Genomic DNA, 21,820 nt, shown 5'->3' on the forward strand with positions numbered 1-21,820 from the left:
CTGATGCATGTGCGACCTTAAGAGCTAGTCAGTGTGTGTTGTGTGTGTGTGTGTGTGTAAAACCATTTGATCTGCATTTACATGATCGTGTGTTTAAAACTGAACATCTATTAGGTCCTTGTCATTGTTGAGTGAACAACCCCTGGCACTGCAAATGCATTTTCCTTGTCTGCCAGGGCAAAAATCTTTTTCATATGCGAAATAGCATCAAAGCATATTAGAACAAACCTTCAACATTCACAGAGTGAGAGAGAGAGAGAGAGAGAGAGAGAGAGAGAGAGAGAGAGAGAGCGCTCAGGAAAACAAAAGCAACGGCACAGGCCATGGGCAAAGGACCCCAAAACCAGCGTCAGGAGCATTCAGCTAATTTTGCACTAGGGAAATGCACACTCGGTACTTCTTTATTAGGTTTTCATGCTTCTGACGGACATAATTCTAGGGTCCAGAAACCACCTGCATCATGATGATGATATTTTCAAATATAACGAAGCACTAAGCACATCTAAAGGATCGACGAACTCAACTCGAGTAGAAAACTATACGAACAACCTTAATGTAAACCTCTAGCGAAAGCATTGTGTGCCAATACAACTACCCATCAGCAGCAAGAAAGAAAACCAGAGAGCATCGAGTTCTGCTATCTATTCTGGTTGAAAGAGCGGCTGACTGGCGGCGGCTGGCTGGTTCGACGTCCTCCTCCTTCAAGGGAATATTACCTTCTGCTGCCCCTGTGGCATTCCAGCCGCCTGCCATAAAGGTCCGCTCGGCTCAGCGTCATCGTCTTTAGTTCTTTGATCTCTTCTATATTTACAACGATGATGTAACATCAATAGGAAGTTAGGAACGTTTCCTCTTTAAATAAATGCACTATTCAAAATGAAACTGACGATTCAAGAGAGGGCGACCAATACGCAGTCCATCCTCTTGAACAGCGTAAAGAGAAACACACGATGCTACTTGCATCACTGTGGCTGTCACTCGAGATGAACAACATCTACTTAACTTACTAGTACTGTTAGTCACACTGAACATACATGCAGGCATAGGCGGCCAAAAAGAACGGTAGCTGGGCACGCGGCGAATCCATGAATCCATCCATAACACATCTTTTCTTTTTCTCGTATTTTCCAAGGTATATAGAATAAGGGAGAGATTTTCCACCACTTGACACTTCAGGAACGGAACAGTGGAAACATTTTCCTCGACTTGAGAGGCACCGAAACTTCAGATGCTTTAGCAACCAGCGTATCAAGAGGTCATTTGAAGTTCTCAGGAAAAAAGCTTTTGAATATTTGCAATTAGCACTTACAGTTTTTCCATTTGATATCATAGTCACTTTATATCGGCCTACAGTGATCCTAGCCATGCTTACATTGACCACTTATTCAACTATCTTTCCTCATCTGTGCATATAAAATATCCAGTCGGAATCGTTAAGGACATCTATGCACGAGGGTTTACACAAGTCCAAAGGAGCTGCAACTGTGACACTGACGGACGATGATCTATCTCTCTTCTCTCTCGCACAACTTCCCCCCCCCCACCCCACCCTTAACCTGACTCTCGAGTAGGAATCGTGATGAAAGCTAACCATACCAGATACACTGACAAATAGATAAGACTCAAAATTAGATGGAAAACCTCGCCGAGTACATCTATCTATGCATCAGGGTCTATCTTTGTACGAACCGCCAAGAAGTTGCTAAGACAGCAGCACATTAAAGGAAAGGCAGACAAACAGACGGACTTACAAAAAGACCGTCGGTAGAGGGAATATAATAACACATTCCACTTTGAATTGATTCTTTCAAAGCACAGAAATCTTATTTCCCATTTAAGTGCATGGAAAACGTGATACTGAACTATTTTCCCCAAGTTTTCTTCAAGTTTCTTCTATTCACTTTTATAGGGATACTGCAGTGAGAATCGCCACTATTGGTAACAACTATCGTGGTTCTAGTGTTTCAGAATCTTGATGCCTTATCTCTAGGGTAGCCGTTCAATCTCTCACCCAATGCTCTTTTTCTCTGAAACCATAATGAGCTTTTAAATTTTGAAGAAACAAAACTGCGAACAAGGATGACAGAACGCAAATGGCATGACTGTCATTCCTCGGAAAAGCCAGCGCCAGTCAAATCATTACTAATTCGTCTTGATGCTCGGTCGTCCGGAGAAGGGGCACAAACGAGCAGATGATCAATGAACCACAATCCTTATGGGAGTCGCAATACTTTAGCTGACAACGAAATATTGCAAAGGCCGTCCACGAACTAAGAGATAAACAGCCACGTGCTGCAGAACTTTCCTTACAAACGTCACGATTAGTATTTAGTTTATTGTTTCATCGTCACAGCAAAAGTAGAGAGACACCGTTTTAAAATAGGCGGCTTCCTTATCGTGACTAAGGTCAGATGGGGAAATTGAGAGGGATTTCATAGATGTAACGCTAGAAAGCTAAAATATCAGTCAACTCGATCATTCAGGATCAAAAAGATGACTGACAAGCATCAGTAACACAGAAGAGGTCTTGTCCTAAAGGCTTTCGTGCTTATAATAGAGGACGGATTTCTGCAACAGACATTTAGCTAGTTCCCCTTGTCTGGATCACTTGAAGGACATCCACATGAAATAGAAGATTCTTCCACAGGTGAGACGAAAACCCCAGAACTGCATCCACGACTAATATGGACACCTATTTTGGTAGTGATCTACTACCTGCAGTATCTTGCTTGAGTCACTGGTTATTAGACTTCTGCCGGTTGCAGCAGCACCAGCAGCAGCACCACCCCAGATACCTCCCCGACCATCCCTCTTTCTTGCTATCAAGTCTACTGCAAATTTCAAAACCCCTCATGTAACACTATCAACAAATGTAGATCTATTACGAGAACGTAATACCTAGTCAACAGATTTACGACCACTCAACTGACACAGTAATACATCGGCTCCATCTACATGTTGAATTGGCAGACACTAGGCTGCTTACGAGTAGCTTGGCTTTAGCTGGATTATTGATATATAATGGCAAGTAACTTCATGGTTGGAGCACCTATGCATTTCATTAGATAAAAGTAATAGCTTTTGTGCCAGGGGACAAGCAGCGCCTCAACATCACGTCTATTGCAATCTTAGAACCACAAACACTATCGTGATGGCTTCTGGGGTGCCACAACCTTTAAAGGTCTGACCTGAGCTTCACCGCTCACAGTCTAAGGATCAAGACAGGTGGCAATCATCATCAAAGACGATGAAACTAAACTGTAGGCAGTTGCTACAGCTCTTGTATTCGACTCAAAATCGTATTTAACGAATTCCATGGGACTCTTTGACTACCAAAGTCTACACAGCCTTATCTACTCAAAGGCCCAATTCCAGAAAACTTGCGGGCGTTTGCTGCTCACCAGGCTCACCAAACTCAATATGGCTTACTCTACAAACAGCTTATTGCAGCAGGGAATAACTTTCAGGTCAACAGTGTTTCATGCTTATTACAGTGTGTCTGCCTTCTTGGTCTTCATAAAGTAAAAAAAAAAAAAAAAAAAAAGAAAAAAAAAAAAAAAAAAAAAAAAAAAAAAAAAAGTTTGTTATAAAAGGCTACTGTCAAGAATGAATATGACCCATGTGGGCTTGTTCCATATGAACAACAACGGAGTTGCTACAAGATCTTTCGACTCAACGTCCTTTACTTAGCAGACAAACAGACTTACAACATGAGAAACTGAGATTACAAGGAAAGGTCGTATAAGTGACAGATAGGGATTATGATGGATTATAATCCCTATCTCTCCGTTATACGACCTTTCCTTGTACTTTCAGTTTCTCATGTAAGTCAGTTGTCTGCTAAGTAAAAGACGTTGAGTCGACAGATCTTGTAGAAACTCCGTTGTTTATCTTTCCTTCGTGGCTTATACCTTTATTTATGCATTTATCACGTTCCAAACTTTCGTGATATATATATATATATAATATATATATATATATATATATATATATATATATATATATATATATATAATCAGCCGTTGTTAGTCCACTGCAAAACTAAAGGCCTCAGATCTGTCCTTCCACTCTCGTCTGTTTGTAGTCTTTCTATGCTATTCTATACACGCAAATTTTCTTAAGTTCGTCAATCCATCGTGTTCTCTTCCTTCCCCTGCTTCGTTTGCAATCTCTAGGGACCCAATCTGTTATTCTTTTCGTCCATCTCTTATCTGACATTCTCATTATATGTTCTGCCTACTTCCATTCCCTTTTCTTACTTGTTAGAATATCCTCTACTTCAGGTTGCTCTCGTATCCATGTTGCTCTTTTTCTGTCTCTTAGTGTTATTCCCATCATTATTCTTTCCATAGCTCTGAGTTGTAACTAGCTTATGTTCTAAGGCTTTAGTAAGGTTCCAAGTTTCTGATGCATAAGTTAATACTGGTAAGACCATCTGATTAAATACTTTTCTTTTTAGAGAGTGGCATTTTACTTTACATAATCTCACTTGTTTACCAAAACCTCTCCATCCCATGCTTATCCTTTCTTTTAAATTCGGTCTCATGTCCTGGGGAAACACTATCTGTCCTAAATACGTATATTCATTAACAATCTCTAGGGGTTCGTCCATAATCCTTATTTGTTGTGTCTGCATTTTCATTGAACATTATCTTAGTTTTAGTCATTTTAATTTTCAGTCCTACATTTCTGTTTTCTATATTCAAATCTTCTATCATCTTTTATAATTCCTCCCCTGATTCACTGATTAGAACTATGTCATCTGCGGAACTTAGGTCGTTATAAGGTATTCCCCATTAACATTAATACTTATATTTTCCCATTCTAAATTATATATATATATATTTATATCTATATATATATATATATATATATATATATATGAATATATATATATATAGATAAAATATATATATAATATAATATATATTATAATATATCAATAATATACGACTTGCACACAAAGTGACATTCTAAAATCTAAACTTAACTGTACCTAACCCTCAATATGTCCACAATCGTTTGACTGCTACATTAACCATTATTACTGTAGTAACCTGAGCTTTTTCCGAAACGCCCTGAATGTGTTTATGTCAAGAGCCTGTGGTGGCACAGTCACCATCATCTAAAATGAACACCACCGCCACAATCTGGACAGGTCTATAACAACTTGTTGAAGTCCATCCCAGAATTCAAGGTGTTAAGAGAATATATAAGAGCGGTTTTTTTTTTTCATTGTCCACTGAATTCTTACGCGCATCATTCATTCCACCCGTCCTTCACAAAGTCTAAGCCATACGGCTTCTAACTTGACTTATTATACCTGGTGGCACATGCTTACTTTCCCGTAGTTTTGGGCCTTTCAATCGCTACTTGAGGTCATGAGCCGATATAGTATCCGATTTATCATGATGTAGTGGCATTGCAAACTGTTTCGGGGTCCTGGGGATAGTGGAGCCCAAGAACCCCGCTCACCTGGTTCTCAAATGAAGCAGAATCCGAATTTGATTTTTAAAAGGTTCTTGCACTTTTCGGTAGCAAAAATAATGAAGCGTGGTTCCAAGTTCTGAAAATGAGGAAGGAATCTGTCGCTCCTCATTCAAGCGCCTAGTGTTTATCAAATGAGACAAAAACGGAGAAACTATTTTCTGTGCGACAGACAGCCATCCCAACCATCATTTTTCTCGACTTCAAGTTTTTCTGAAACCATGACATCATGGCATACAGGTTTCCATTTTGCTGGCATATACTCAAAAATAATAGGACGCCATTTAACTTTAACAAAAGCCTCATGGTTTCACTATAAGAGTTCCTAGTGGAAAAACTTCCACAGCATTGAAAAAAAAAAAAAACTAAACAGATAAAATGCTACTTACATAGGGACACATGGGCATGGGGACGGGCTGCGCCGATAGGATGACGTGACGTAGGGTACCAGTTTCGTCGACGATTTGCTGAACGACGTGACCTGCCGGCACCTGCACCGGCAGAGGAATCGGCGGCGACGAGTTGCTCGACACCATACGAACGCTCGCCGGACCTGCAGGAGACAAAGGACGCCTTTAAACACTTACTCTAGTCTTCAATGCACTTCGCTCTTCATGAAGAAAAGATAGGAGGAGACTGTGCTTCGTGAGACCACGCTATTTTCCCTCCTATTTTGCAACACCCTAGGTACCATAAAGTCTAAGCTCGTTTCTTGAAAAGGCGAGCCCACCTAAACAATATTCTGACAAGGCAGCAGTCTATCCAATTTGGCAACTTAGGTCACAGCTATCAGACAGTTAGTTTAAACGAGTTCCAGGTGAAAACTAAAAGAGAAAAATTTTGATTAAGCTTTCCATCTAAAATGACCATTTTTAAATGTACTGCTGTCAACAAAAAAGAAAAAAAAAAGGCGGCAACTAAATGATGATGCCGGTTCGTGTGAGAAACCTTCATTAGACATATTGTACGATGGATGTCTTTAAGCATACTGTATTGCATTCAGGGTAATTTGCCATCACTTTCATTCTAGCTGACAAGCATTCTCGACTTTCTTTTTCAACACGTTCAAATCCCCAAAAAGACTAGTCGACAGAAATGCTATCACCCTCTGAGGCTCTCTCTCAGAGGAGGAGCAGACGTTGCCTGGAAAAAGCAAAGGTCTTCTTCCTTTTACATTTGAGTCCCAAGTTATGATGTTTAATCATCTTCTACAGTCGCTTAGTCATATATCTTACAACATTATACATCATCATCCTCATCCTATGCTTTCATTCATTACCAGAGGTACGGAAATTGAGTGTCATCATTAAAATCAATTTTTGCTTGTAATTTAAAGTTGTCAAAAGGTCTGCTTCACCATTACAAGATGAGAAAAACCTTGATTTTAACATTCTAAAAGTTATAGTAGTATATTGTTTCCTGTATCATCAAAGTACTCACCGACGTTAAGAATTTTACTTAACTGAGAATATTAAAATTTCTACTATAAATATACAACATGCAGCAGTCACACTCCACAGAACATCTATCGAACATCAACGTTCTTCAAAATGTGGAAAATTGAAGATTATTGTTACTTCACCTAATGTTATTTCATCTCTTTGAGTACTCTCCCCCCTCAGTTTTTCTTGAGACGAATTTCGAATCTCTTCCCCAGAGATATTTGAAGCATTCTACTCTATTGAGCAAGCCTCATCAACCTTCGATATTTGACTGATCACATCATCATCACATCATCGTGTGCATACTTATTTATTCACTAGAACGTCTACTTCTCTTTTTTACTCAAATCCGCATCTTCTCCATCTCCGACCATATTTTTCATTGTAAAATACATAAGAGTCGCAACACAGGTGACTGCGCTCCCTTGTGGCACCCAACTATTGACGGCCAAGACACTGTCTACTTGCTTCATGGATAATTGCATTGACGTTCACCTAGTTGACAGTGCTGTCGATCTCAGTCAATGATATATCTAAATACAAATTAGGTTAAAATGTCCGTCTTTTGCTAAATTTTCAAAGATTACGACAAGCGGCCCCACCCCCACCCCACCAACCCCAACTCCAACCCCCACACGGCGACTGAAGACTGGCAGAGGCTGACACGGATCTGGCCGAGTACAAAAAATCCGGAAATGAGATTTGGGCAACGACGAAACCAACAGCATCTGACACGAATACCACATTTTTCTAAAGATAATGACAATCAATTACATTTTAACTAGGGTTCGTAAACTAAAGATTCCCTTCGCAAAATCAATAAGACAGTAAATACACAAAAGATGGGCACGAACCAAAATGGCGGGAAGAAAAAAAATAAAATCTACTGCATTCCTCGACAAGCGACCTTTCTCTGACGAGGCTCAGGGCGACGAAAAGCTCAGCGATGCACCTTCCGAAATACGGGAAGGTAATTACCCTCAGAAACTCATTTCATTGTTTCCCATTTACAGAGAGAGAGAGAGAGAGAGAGAGAGAGAGAGAGAGAGAGAGAGAGAGAGAGAGTGTTTAACGGGCCACAACCCCGGAGGCTTGAGGGAGGTGACGAGTCCCAAGGTTACCAGTACGTCTTATTGTATAAACAAACGCACGCACTCTCTCGCAGGCTCCTCTACTCCCTTCATCAAAACCCCTGCCCGACCCCAACTTCCTAGAAGTTCTTCTTCACCTCTTTCGCATTCTTCGCGTTCTCTCTCTCTCTCTCTCTCTCTCTCTCTCTCTCTCTCTCTCATCTGTGCTTCGGATATTCCTTGGTTCTGCTTTAATGTATGTTCTAATATATATACGTATATATATATTATATATATATATATATATAATATATATATATATATATATATATATATATATAATATACAAACAGAATGCAACACCGTTTACAGCGCCCATAGTAGAGAGAATGAACAAGTGTTTGCAAAGGATGCTTTCCTTGTTATATTCTACTGCCTTACAGATCTCAGCTGGATGAGCTACCTACCGTACTTAAGGCTTGAGAACGAGGGAGAGGCTTCTTCAGTGCGGCACTGGGTTGCAGCTGCTTTTAAAAGGAGTGTCTCTCTGTCGCTGGTTTTACGAAAATTATTCAACGCCGAATATTCAGAGTTCATCTCTCTCTCTCTCTCTCTCTCTCTCTCTCTCTCTCTCTCTCTTAACCCCTACTGCCCAACCGGAATTTATTTCTACCATTTCGAAGTGTCATCAACGAAAACTCCACAGCAAACTGCGAGTGTATGTAACCAGAACAAAAAATGCAGTAATACACACATGACTATACAGACAGGCACTACACAATTATAAGAATGTGTACAGAGCAGACAGAGCAACTTTAAGGCTGAAAGATTCGGTGGATCCTCTTCAATAAAGATCTTTCTACGGCACCCAAAGCATTAAATCCATACGATATACAAATCGGTTTTCTACACAATACGAACAACATTATCACTCATCATTGCTACAAAACTGAACGGCGAATATTTTTATATATATATATATTATATATATATATATATATAGTATATATATAATATACATATATATAAATGCATGTATAATCTATATTATATGATATCTTACAGCGTATGTTTTGAAACCAGTTTGTTGTGTGGAAAGGGTTGAGCACAAATCATAAGTGTCGAGACGGAGACCTATAGAGTATTGTACCCATGAAATTGACAAAACCTATTGGAGGGTGAGAATGGTTTCAATATAGTGCGCGCGCGCGTATGCGTTTGTGAATAGCACTGTGTGCATAGGAGGGATCGATAAGCTGCTGATGAGCTCTGCAGGTACTACATGGAGCAACTCATGTTGAGTGTTTTCGGCACAGGGATTCGCCTACGATTTAGCAGCAACCTTTCAAAGAAGCGGCCGATTGAACGCTGTGAAGCTTCTCCCGAATCTTGTGATATCCAATCAACGCTACTTCGGTCGTTCGCTCTAATTCCTACTTCACAACGCGGGGTCAATGCTTTCCAAACAGTCAATACCACGAAACTGGTGTGAAACGAGACCGACTGACCCTCAAATCTCATCAAATAAGTATCCTTCAATGATCAACACTTTCCACGGTTGAAACTATGCAATGATGTTCAATGATCAAAACTTTCCACAGGAAATAACTATGCAATGACGTTCAATGATCAACAACAACACTTTCCACAGGGTTTAACTATGCAATGACGTTCAATGATCAACACTTTCCACAGGGAATAACTATGCAATTATGTTCAATAATCAACACCAACACTTTCCGCAGGGAAAAACTATGCAATGATGTTTATTTCCTAAGATTTCCATTCCACCCTCAAGAAATAACATACAGGGTCTAATATCAGCCAGCAGCAGTACAAGAGCAAACGCACTGCCTGGATGGCCAGCGGAAAGAAGCGAGTGCTCAGCAACTGATGATGCAAACTAAAGGAGGTTGGCTACTATCAATAGAGCGCCCAGCCACAAAGGGACAGAGAGAGAGTGCAAGAATCGGAATGCAAGTTCAATTTAATAGTCAGTGACATGAATGCTAGACGCTGCAACTCTTCTTCACGAGCAAAATAACAAACTCCAAGATGACAGTCATGTTGAACTGATTTCTGGAAGAAATCATCCATTGTTTCACTAAGAATTTTTCGAATATTTCCGAGGCGCTCTCACGCGAATGGAGAAGTAAGGTCCTTCCCAAAGTGAATGTTGGGAATGTAAATGAAACCTAACGAGTATAGCGTTCTACATTTATTGTCTTCTATTTAGTGGCTCAACTCGACTCCTCATTCTCCAGCATTATAAAAAATCAATGGCTCTTTCTACGGAGATGACACAGAAACTTCTTCTACCTTATACAGTAGTAGCCGAGGTGTCATTTCTCGTCTGGACCAATTCTTAACAAGACACTGGAGAACTCACAAAACACGACATATGGTCTGTTGTTTTCACAGCGGATATCCGACAATATCCTATGAACTGCCAGGAGCAAATTTATTTTCAATAGGCAATCTTTTGTTTGGGCAATAAAACTAAATCAATTGATGACTCATTGTCAGGTCAGGTAACACGTTACTTCCTCCCAAGTACTTCTCATTTCAATGTCATCAACATGTGTCTCAATCGTTTATTTTCGTATACATTTGACAATCACTTCTTTATATGAAAAATTCTTTGACCTAAAATCAAACCATGAACGATGTTCATAAATGGGAACGGTTTTACTGAAGGGGACACTGGCGAAGTTTTCTCAAGGCCCTTTTAATCAAGAATATACACTAAGACGCAACACTAAACACTGTTGATTGATCTCTTGAGCTTCCAAATATCTAACCGAGGAGTCATGAAAACTTCTAGGCCTAAGGGCCTCCTCATGGTGCTGGATCAAGAAAGCACAGCTTATGAGTTTACTAGTACGTCGTGGATTTTGGTTACACGAAAAGAAAATGAAACTTTTAACGTTTTATTTTCCTTGTCCTTCCTTACTCGCTGACTACGCGTATTCTAGTGTCCAGTGCATTCGTCCGTTGGTTCCATCAATCTTCAGTTCATCTCTCACGTCCTTCAAGTCTAAAGCAACTTTAGGGTATCACTCGGATTTACCGGTAAATTAGGTCCGGCCAAATGACCTTGTCAAAACCATGCCCCGGGCCAACTTGACATATACCTATCTGTTGAAGTTACTGAAGGCAGATTTTAAACTTAACTCCGGACTGAATAAAAGGCGCAAATCCAACGACAACTGTGCCTTGTATCAGACTTGCTGAAAAGACTGGTGGCATCAAAGAACGTGTCCAAATGTAGTTTAGTGTCCAGCTGAAACCACTGAGATGACTCAAGGGCTCGGCCATGAGAACAAATGACATAGGAGAGGAGGCAATCTCGGCCGGGCTATGGAATTGCACAGGTTGGATGCTATTTAGGGTCTAGCGGAATTTTGTAGCAAAGGTTTCTGGCTGCTATTGGTCACATGTATTTGTCTGGGAGACCACGTCAGCGAGCGACAGTTTACAATTGGTCACCCACAGCGTGACACCTGAGAGTTCTCTCTCTCTCTCTCTCTCTCTCTCTCTCTCTCTCTCTCTCTCATGCACTCCGTATCCAGGAAGGCTGCAATGATCTTGTTATTATGGCTATACCACATGATATCATCCGAGAGGACGACTCCCAGGTGTTCGTTCGCCTTTTCGCAATATTCAAGGGAATACCTTCGGTGCAATCGAATCTCAATGATTCCTTAACAAATTGCGTTCAAACTGACCCACATGAAAGGTCACCTTAGGCCCCTGAGCATAGACAGGTTTCGTCTGTTTGATCTAACGCCTTCTGAAACTTCACAGTTTTCTCGGGAATCTAAAGTTGGGACGTAAAAATCAGAAGGGCAAACAATACAAATGAGCCTTGCAGCTCTTACGTGACAGTCAAGACAAAAGGATGTGTCTTAGGATAAAGCAACTTTGTAACCGAGCCCATAGACATGCACCTACTTCATATTATAGAGCTTGTTGAACAGTGCGGCGACCTAATCCGTCGAAGAGCTGGCTCCGATTCTGATGATCGACTTAACTTGACTCATTAGCCACGGTGGCTGGCTCCACCGAGATCATTCTCAGTTGCGTTTTACAATCGCTGTCCTTATCGATAAGGAGAGAGAGAGAGAGAGAGAGAGAGAGAGAGAGAGAGAGAGAGAGAGAGAGAGAGAGAAAACTTTTGCTGTTAGACTTCAGTTCTGGACAGGTGTTGGCAAATTTGGGGAGATTTAAGTGTTGGCAAATTTGGAGAGATTTAAGAATCATTAGTTGTTAGGGGTTCTTGCCAAAAGAAACAGGAGGGTATATACCTCCGTTCTTTTTAAAAGTGTTCAATTCAATAGCCTCCAGGGAAAAGGTCTAAGGCAGCTGCTGAGTTCATTTCAAGTTCCAAATTATCTAATTGTACATTTCTTTACTAAAATCAATATAAAGTTGTGCCGGATGTTATTGCTGCTTGCGTCTTGAGAAACCAGTCCGATCGTCCCCCTATTACTCAAGTTAGTGGTCGAATAAAATGATTAGGTGCTGTGTTCAAATATTCACTGACATCTATGATGCATGTCATAAATGGTCCATTGTTTCAAGAGGTCTTTGCCATGCATCACTTCTTGATACTCGCTGCACATAAGAGAAACTCATTTTGGAGTTCTCGATCTCCCTGTTGCCCTCGGCTGGGATTCCAGATCCGAGAGACTTCAATATCTGCGTTCGAGTCCCATCGTTCGTTCGGCGAATATTCATTCTAAGGATACGACCGAAATTCTGCGGTATTGGTCTTAGAACTTTTCATTATCTCAGACTCTTGGTATATGTCATTCATTTCGCCAGGAATATTTTTAAATCTCGAACCAAGCTCGACTGATACTCCAGCATAACCTTTGATGGAATCATTTTCAAGAATCATGTTCACACTGACTCTGCTAACTACACCACTTGACCTAATCACTCGACTGCAGGAAATGCTTCGTTTTCTCTAGTTTGCTTCCAGAAGGTAGAAAACCGATCAAATATTAGGGCGGCATTGTATATGGCCCCTAATCGATTTTCTCTATGTTGCCAACCATATTACGATTCGAGATCAATCTACGATATGAAATAGACCACCTTCCAAATAGTTCTGATACAGAATATGATGCGCACTGCAGTTGTTCAGCCCTTCTAATATTGCAGTTTCACGCAAAGCGTCTACTCTTCATCTGCTGCTCCCTCAGGTAAAACTGCCAAACATTAGATGTCAGGTTTTTGATAGAGTGCTCTAGATTGTTTTGTTTTGTTTGTATGGTGTTTTTACGTTGCATGGAACCAGTGGTTATTCAGCAACGGGACCAACGGGTTTAAGTGACTTCCGAACCACGTCGAGAGTGAACTTCTATCACCAGAAATACACATCTCTCACTCCTCAATGAAATGGCCGAGAATCGAACCCGCGACCACCGAGGTGAGAAGCAAACACCAAACCAACCACGCCATGGGAGGCACTGTTTGGGCTATAATGTGGCGGAGTATATATATGCAAATAATGTAATGTAATAAGATTTAATTTTATCAAATGAAATGGCATATATATAAGCACGCATAATTTATCGTTTTTCACTTTTTCTGTCTTATAGGTATAAATATCTCCAAGATACAAGAAGAAATCTACTTTGAAGGTTATTACTACATGACAACGGGTGTTTCAGTTTCTACGGAAAGTCCATCTTTCGATGTTTCATCCAAGTGACAAAGAAAACGAGACACTTTTCTCTTTTACAATCCACTTCTGAAATACGAAGTTCTGCAATACTCCCCAAACTTCGCTTTGTGCCAGCAGAAGCCCTTGCCCAAAGGCCGCCTTTAAATGACATAGATGCCGAGAGTAAATATATGACGTCGGTAGGTTTCCATCTAGAGAAAGTATTATGCACTATGGGAAAGCGCTCCTGGGTTACATTTTGACCGAGAGATTTACGTTACCTTGTCAATGTCTTGATATATTTGTTGCACATTAAAAAGACAAGACATTATGCCTAGCCACAAGATCGCATAACAAGCAGGCTAGACAAGAGAGGTCTGGAAGTCCGTTGCACTGAATTTCCAGCAACTGAACGTGGTGGCAGAGTTGCCATGAGGGAGACAGCTCCATGGGTTTGAAGACGAGAGAACAAATGACAATACACATTCAATTCCGTCTGGGTTATGGCAGAGAACATCTGGCATCATTCCCGAGATGAAGATGGATCTGTAAGCCATCAGTTTCTGGTTTTAATGGGCGTGTCGGCAGCTTTGCGATCAAAACCGCTTTGATTTCTTAGTTTCACCGAAGCTCTCTACAGCATTCACAGACGTCGATTGCCATTGCTTCATTGCCTTCAGTCCATCACAATAGGGAAGCTCGCGCCTGTTTCCAAGTGTTCGTGAAGCTTCTCAGTAGGTCCCAAAGTCGACTTACCTGGTATCTGTGGGTTGGGTGGATACACCATACCAGGGAGCAGTCTATAACTGGCCTGGGAATGTGCAATACTATTGGGCTTAACCCACAACTGGTCTGATCAACGTCAGGCACAATACGCGCACGGATTCCGATTCTATTTGAGGAAATTGGCTTTCGTATCGACACAGGCAACTTTTGACAGTCCGGACAGATTCTGTCGACATGTCAAGTTAGGCCGTCAGAGACGATGATTCTTCGGTATTTATCGTGATGGCAACCCTGTCTGGATCAAGAAAGCGTTCAAATTGTATGCAATACCAGGAGGATTTAATTATCTGCTTCCAGGGTAGACTGAACTTCGATTCCCTTTGACTCTCTCCAATTTCCATGCGCCTGAAAGACAGAACCTAATCGTCAAAAGGCACAAATATTTCAGTTCGCAGATTATCAGTAACGCCAACTGCAATAATGGGGCTGATTGAGATTGAGCTCCATTAGCAGATAACCGAGGCCTCTAGTTTGAGAGGATATTGTGTAACCAAACTCTTATAGATCCACCAAGGTTTCTGATTTTAGATTCGGCTTGGTTGATCACCCATGAAACCATAGATCTTCAGGTACAATGTTTTGTATGTTGCTAGTTTTTTTTCTTGTATGGTGTTTTTACATTGCGTGGAACCAGCGGCTATTCAGCAACGGGACCAACGGCTTTACGTGACTTCCGAACCACGTCGTGAGTGAACTAATATCATCAGAAATACACATCTCTCACACCTTAATGGAATGCCTGAGAACTCCGGGCCACCGAGGTTGCAGGCCAAGACCAAACCGACCACGCCACTGAGGCCATCAGGTTGCAAGATGATCATGACAGGTCAAAATTCAGACATTCTTTCCTAACGAAGTCCGCAGCAAAGATCTCAACAAGGCGAGAGGTTACAGATATGAGGCATATATGGTTCCGGGATAAGGCTTTCACTGTTGGGCTTTAATTAAGAGCTGGATTTGTAAAATGCCATTACTCTGACACATTTCTATCGGAGGAGTTGTTGATTCAGAGCGTGTCAATTTCCTTTTCGGCCATTTCTCCTTCGAAGTCACTACTTAGCTTAAAAATGTGTTATTAACTCATCTATTTTGTGGCCTTGGCCTTGGACAAGATATATACACAAAAGAACTGCACGGTTGACAATCGCAAAATTTCTTCTGTAAAGTGTGAAGTGCGCAGTTTACTTTCAGCAGATTAATACAAATTTTCCCTTTTTCTTATTGACAGACATACATACGAGATGAAAAATTTTGGTTATTTCTTATTTTCTGTACAGCTCTGTATTCTTTACCATGCTTCGTCCGAGACTGAGTCATCTCAAAGTTAATATTTACAGTGGCCGAGATATTTCTATACTCGGCATAAACTTGATGATTTCCCTGTTTGACTGTTTCTCAGTCATTCTTCACAACCGACTGCCGAGAGGATACGTTTGATTTTGACCTAGTTTGAATTGTAGAGATTCACTGCGGATGATAACGAGCGTGAGGCTTTTGGGGTGTTATGTCTTGACATTTGTTATTCATTGAAAAAGACATGACACTATGCCTAACCTCAGCATTGCATAAGTAGACAAGCGATGTCTAGGAGTTCGTTGCACTGCATGGTGCCGCCTCATCCAGCAGAATTTATTTGAAAATTTATAGAGAGTTTTCGTCTGCCCACCGTATAAGTCTCGTTCCACATTTTCCACAGCCGACTCGGGGTAGCCCATACATCCATCCATCCAAGCGACCATCAGGCTTGTGCTAGCAATGTGATTTCAAACGGACGACTCTGCCATATGGGGCCGGCCATCCATATACTATTCCCTCCCTCCCTCTCCCCTACCTGTTGTACTGGCGCCTTTGTTTCTTGGTCGGGTTACTATATCGTCACACACCCGAGTCCACAGCAGACGTTGTTAATTGGGCTTATAAGCAAAGCAATTTGTTAGTTCGATGGCGATGTTTAATTTGATGACGTAAGTTGCCCGAAGTAACCACACGTTATCATTTTCTCTTGATATTATTCTGGACACTGCGGTGCCTCCCTCTCAATTAAAAATGCTTGTGATGGTCAATGGTCAACAAAATTCAGCTTCCTCAGCCGCTTCATCCAGATGACCGGGTGAAAGCCAAGACAAAAATATTCGCATTGACGACCCCCTGACGCGACTGGTATTTTTGCACGCCTTCCCTCACCTGATCGTGAGACAATGTGCGTTGTCTGCAGACAGAAATGAATGGCGAGGACTTTCCTCTCTCCTGATGAGGCTTTCCTTATTAAGCGCTTTCTTCCCAGTGTCATGAGGCATCGTGTAGCAAGTTCTGTGTAATGAAGCTGGCACCAAGGGCAACGACGGATCGGTGTATTGAGAGTATGTGGAGGCGGGGAGGGCAGTACGCGAGTATATATCGTTTGTACAGTTGTAGGGGTAATCCTCAGAGAGAGAGAGAGAGAGAGAGAGAGAGAGAGAGAGAGCCCAGACAACATATCTAAAGGCGTCCATTAAACCATTAGATAACACGAACCTCTCTCTTCTCCGAACAGGAGTGACAGGTCCTATCGTTCAAAGAACGTAAACGAGAGAGGAGCAAAAGATCGCGGTTTCAGCTTCCGTACACGAACGTATACTCTCTTCTCAGCAGACCTCCAAATACGCAAAATATTTCGTCAACAGATATCAAACGCAAACTCCAGATGTATATGTGTATTCTCTTCTCAAATGAGTCTTTTGTTCTTATGGCAGCGCCTTCTCGTAGCGACCGAGTTGAAAGAATGACCTTGACAGTGCATTCTCGTTCTTTTAGGAGACCTTCCCTCTACACAAACTGCTGCCGATCTACTACACGCAAGCAGAAGTGTATCTATACATAGTACATACAGACGCGCACCATTTCCCCCTTCAATTCATAATCATTACTATTCTTCAAACTTTCACGAAGGCGGCAAGAAAAGAGGGTAGCCTGTGGTTACTTCATCATTCAAGAAAAATGATCACAATCATGGCCCACTTCCTTAGTCACAAACAAAGGCGTATACAGTAAGAACATGAAAACCGAATACAGGATCAACTTGCAGCAGACTGAAGACAAAAGTCAAATCGGAAAGGACGCTTTCGTTCCATTCTCCTGTACTGTCCAATCAATCATTCGTTTGCTGTGCCATTCCTGCTTTCTGTTTGTCATTCTCCTGTTTCTGTCTATTTCTGGGTCTTCGTCTACTTTCATCGGTTCTTCTTCCCATGCACTCCTGAGCCACTCGTTTTCACTGCTTTTCAGACTGTGCTCTGCTGTCGATGTTGACGCATTCCTCTATGTCCTCCTCCTTTCCTTTCGTGTTATGTATAGTCTGTCCGTATTTGCTCTCGGGTGTAGTGCTTTGTGAAGCGTCATGCGTTTCCTAGTTTCTGGTCTATGCTGCGGATTCTGCCTTCGTCCACTCCACTGTCCTCCGCTGTATTTGATTACTGGTATTGCCCATGTGTTAATGGCTTTCATCATATTTCTGGTGTTCTGTTTTGACTTGAGTATCGCCTGAAGTCTCTGCATATACTCTTTCCTGATGGTTTCCTTCATCTCTTTGTGTTTTATATCCTCTACTCTTATTCCAAGGCATTTGTATCCTGTTTCATTTATGCGTTTGATGCTATTCCCATCTGGTAGCTTTAGCCCTTCAGTCCTTATCACTTTGTATGTATGTATGTTATGTATGTATGTATGTATGTATGTATGTATGTATGATTATTATTATTATTATTATTATTATTATTATTATTATTATTATTATTATTAATGCAACATAAGTGCATATCAAAATGCAACAAGACAATGACTCCAACTTGCTAAGGAAGCTTCCACTGAACAAAAGGGAAATCTGAGGGAGAAAAGAGACGGATCATCCCAGCCAGACAAACACCATAAAGAAAACTCTCATATATCAGCAGGTGCTAAAATTAGAATAATACATATAAAAGGAGTTGTAGAAAACAGTGCAGCTAAACCACGAGTTGACGGCCCGCAATTCGAAAAAACACTAAACCCATTCAGACCTCGATTATCACATCCTCAACGCTTCTAGAAAATCTCTTCCACATGTAACCACAAAATAACTATGTAATATATTATTATTATTATTATTATTCATATTATATTATTACTTATTATTATATTAATTAAACAGCTCAACCTTAGTTGAAAAACCCCATAGATCTCGAGCAAAGGTCTTCAACATGACGAAATGCAGAGAAGTCGAAGATTTAACTCCAGAAGAGAAATGAAGAGAAAATCAAGTGAGATGACACAAGTGAATCGTGAGACACGATAAGAGTGAAATAACAGCAAGAAGTTTGAGATCAGAAACTTTCTTTAGAAGTCAGGCGTACCGTACGTACCTTAAAACATAAAATTTATGATAGATAAATAGATATAATACACTGACCCATTTAAAGCTGCCAAGGTCAAGCCGGGTAATACCGCTCACAATGATAATTGTGGAGGTGGAGGTGCCGCACCAAAGGTCATAACGGGGATTCTCTTTCATAACAGAACACAGAAAACATGACCAAACAGACAAGTCTCGGGGCCTGGTTTTACCATTGTTCAGGCCCCACAAGGGGGCCGGGATAAGTGCCCAGGGTCCCATGACAAGTTCCCCCCCTCTCCCCCAGGCTCAATCAAAAATCTTTAATATGGAAGTGAAACGCTACGATATAACAAGGAAGGAAGGAAGACTACAGTGAAGACAGCCTTCCCTATAAGTTTGATTCACTGACACGTATTTATAAAAACATGAAAAGAGATGTATTACAGTAAGTGCAGGGTCTTTATCTTGTTCATGAAATATGATGCAGGTTATTCAACACGTTCTGGCTCACACATTTTTCGTTCGCCTTAAAAACGATAGCAGTGGAGTGCAAGCAATGAACAATCAGTGCCACAGCTTCATTATGCTGAGTAAGTATTGCATGAATGGCGAGGGCTTGTGACCCAGCGTCTCGAACACACAAGGAAACAAGTGACCGTCCAAAGGAAACTGAAATTCATTGAGACGCCTCGGGTATCTCGGCTTCTTCAATAGCAAAGATGCGAACAAAACTGATCGTTATTTTGTGATGGTAGCACACCTTCACGTAGTAGTCAACACTAAACACTATTATTGACGACAATGTCTCTCCGTTTCAGAATATTGGAACTACTGATAGTGTTCTTTTTGCACTCCAGAAATCTAGCGTGTATTCCACAAGTGTTCACTTCAATCGCTGTCATTGAAGCACCACCACTGACAGCGTCTCCTGTAACTATTGATACCACTATATGAATATATAGTGCGGAGGGCTCGAAACCTTATAGGCCTATGATGAGAGAGGGGGAGGGGGCCTGAAGTTTACAGGTCAATGGACTGTGCTCAGCGCCGATGGTCCTGCTGTCAAGAAAAAGACTAATGCCGATTTGTTGTTCAATATAATTTAATATCTGAGGACACTAAACACCACTTTATGTTGCTGTGTTTTAAAACTACACAAAAATACATTGACATTCTATTCAATGTGATCGTTGAATAGTCATCAGAAGAAAAGCCAAATTTCAGGCTCACCGATTCCATTCATTCAAAATGAGCCGCAATCACGTCTTCTGGAGACAGATGCCAACGTTCCTTCCGCCTTTCTCTCACTCTTTCCTTCGTGACTCGACAAAGAAAAGAAATGTGCTCGGCCATGCCATGAGCCTTTGCAGTTGATCTTTCAACGCACTGAGGTTGTTACATCATCAGTCAAGTAGACCGACCACCTTTGGTGCTCAAGGATACCTCCACCCAAAGATCCTTCCACCTTTCACCCACATTCCCTGGCGCCTACACACACAATATCACTCACGAACGAAGGCAGACTGCCTTTCCGGTCGTCCTTGCAACCCCGCTCTACTAGGCTGAAGGATTGGACAAACATGACATGCAACATGATTCAAGTTGCGTCACTCAGAAAAAGACTGACTGACTGAAACAAAAGGATATTCGACATGTGAAATCGAGAGTTTCACAAAGGAAAATCGGCAAAGAGCAGTTAAGGAAAAACCTGTTTATAGTAACTACTCATGACAAAATATATATATATATAATATATATATATATATATATATATATATAGATATATATATATATATATATATATATATATATATATTCTTCCTCAGACTTGACGAAAGAAATGAATGAATGGAGATGCTGAATATACACACGCTGAAGATGGTTTCCCTCAGACAGTAGTACTATTAGAAAATGCTCTGGAGATTGTTTGGCTACACGTGTCTCTTTCGAGAGAGAGAGAGAGAGAGAGAGAGAGAGAGAGAGAGAGAGAGAGAGAGAGATTCATTCCCAGCAAAGCATGACAGAACTCATGAACTTAACTTGCCCACTCCATGGCCAACTAGAACGAAGTCCCTCCCAGGCGAGCGAGAGAGCGAACGAACGAGGCAGGCACCGTCAGAGGGGCACCAAGTGTTTCTGCATCAGAAAGATTTGTGATTCCACCAAACAGACAGACTCGCTCGAACATAATAAAAGCGGCTAACTAAAAACATGCGTATTCCCAAGATTCAAGTCAAAACAGATTTCTACAAATGTAACTGAAATGCCGCGGTACAACATCGGTTTCATTTATTTTATGCCGACACCAAATATCGTCGCCATTAAACGAAGCCACATACGAAAGGTCTATGAAGCCTGGCAACTGTGACAATGTCATTTGCCTTCATGCGATGTGTCTGATTTGCAATCGGCAGGTTGGAACGAGCAACAAATAGGTAGGTTCTTTCACTGACTGCTATATACACACGACGTTCAGCTGTTTCAAAAGAATATACAGTTAATTAACTTTATCGGAGGAAAAACTTTAAAGGCAGAAAAGCTCAACATATAGAAGGCATATCTTCTACAAAATAATTATCAATCACTTTTATTTTACGACTCACCATGCGCTATTTTATCCTTATACAAACACAGATACACACGTGTATATCTACTCAAGCTAAAATTTTGAATCCTAATTAATCCTGTTAAAAATCATACGCTATCATATGAGAGAGAGAGAGAGAGAGAGAGAGAGAGATTCTAACCAATGGTGACCTTGAGTATGTTGCCGCCACTCCACAGTCACCATCCAAGTGATGTGGTCATCATAAACAGACTGGAGCTCTCTTCAAAACAACTCTCTTCCCTTCCCCCTCAAAGACTACCTTCGGTTCGCCAATCCTCCCCGCCCCTCCCCCGCCAAACACCACCCACCCGCTGCCCAACCAAACTGCCCATTAACTGCATGCATGCCTTTGCCATCCTCCCATCAGCCGTGTTATCTCCCTTCCTTACCTCGAACCAATTCCCA

General features: G+C 41.2%; 1 protein-coding gene across 1 annotated transcript in view; it reads right to left on the bottom strand.

Moving 5' to 3' along the window:
* LOC135224524 (fibronectin type-III domain-containing protein 3A-like) overlaps nt 1-21,820 on the bottom strand; it is a 147,896-nt gene that overhangs the window by 62,059 nt on the left and 64,017 nt on the right. The window contains 1 exon segment of the mRNA XM_064263594.1: nt 5,877-6,040. Within this exon segment, the coding sequence (XP_064119664.1) occupies nt 5,877-6,040 (164 nt within the window).

This window comes from Macrobrachium nipponense, chromosome 12 (genome assembly GCF_015104395.2).
Source record: "Macrobrachium nipponense isolate FS-2020 chromosome 12, ASM1510439v2, whole genome shotgun sequence".
Taxonomy (NCBI): domain Eukaryota; kingdom Metazoa; phylum Arthropoda; class Malacostraca; order Decapoda; family Palaemonidae; genus Macrobrachium; species Macrobrachium nipponense.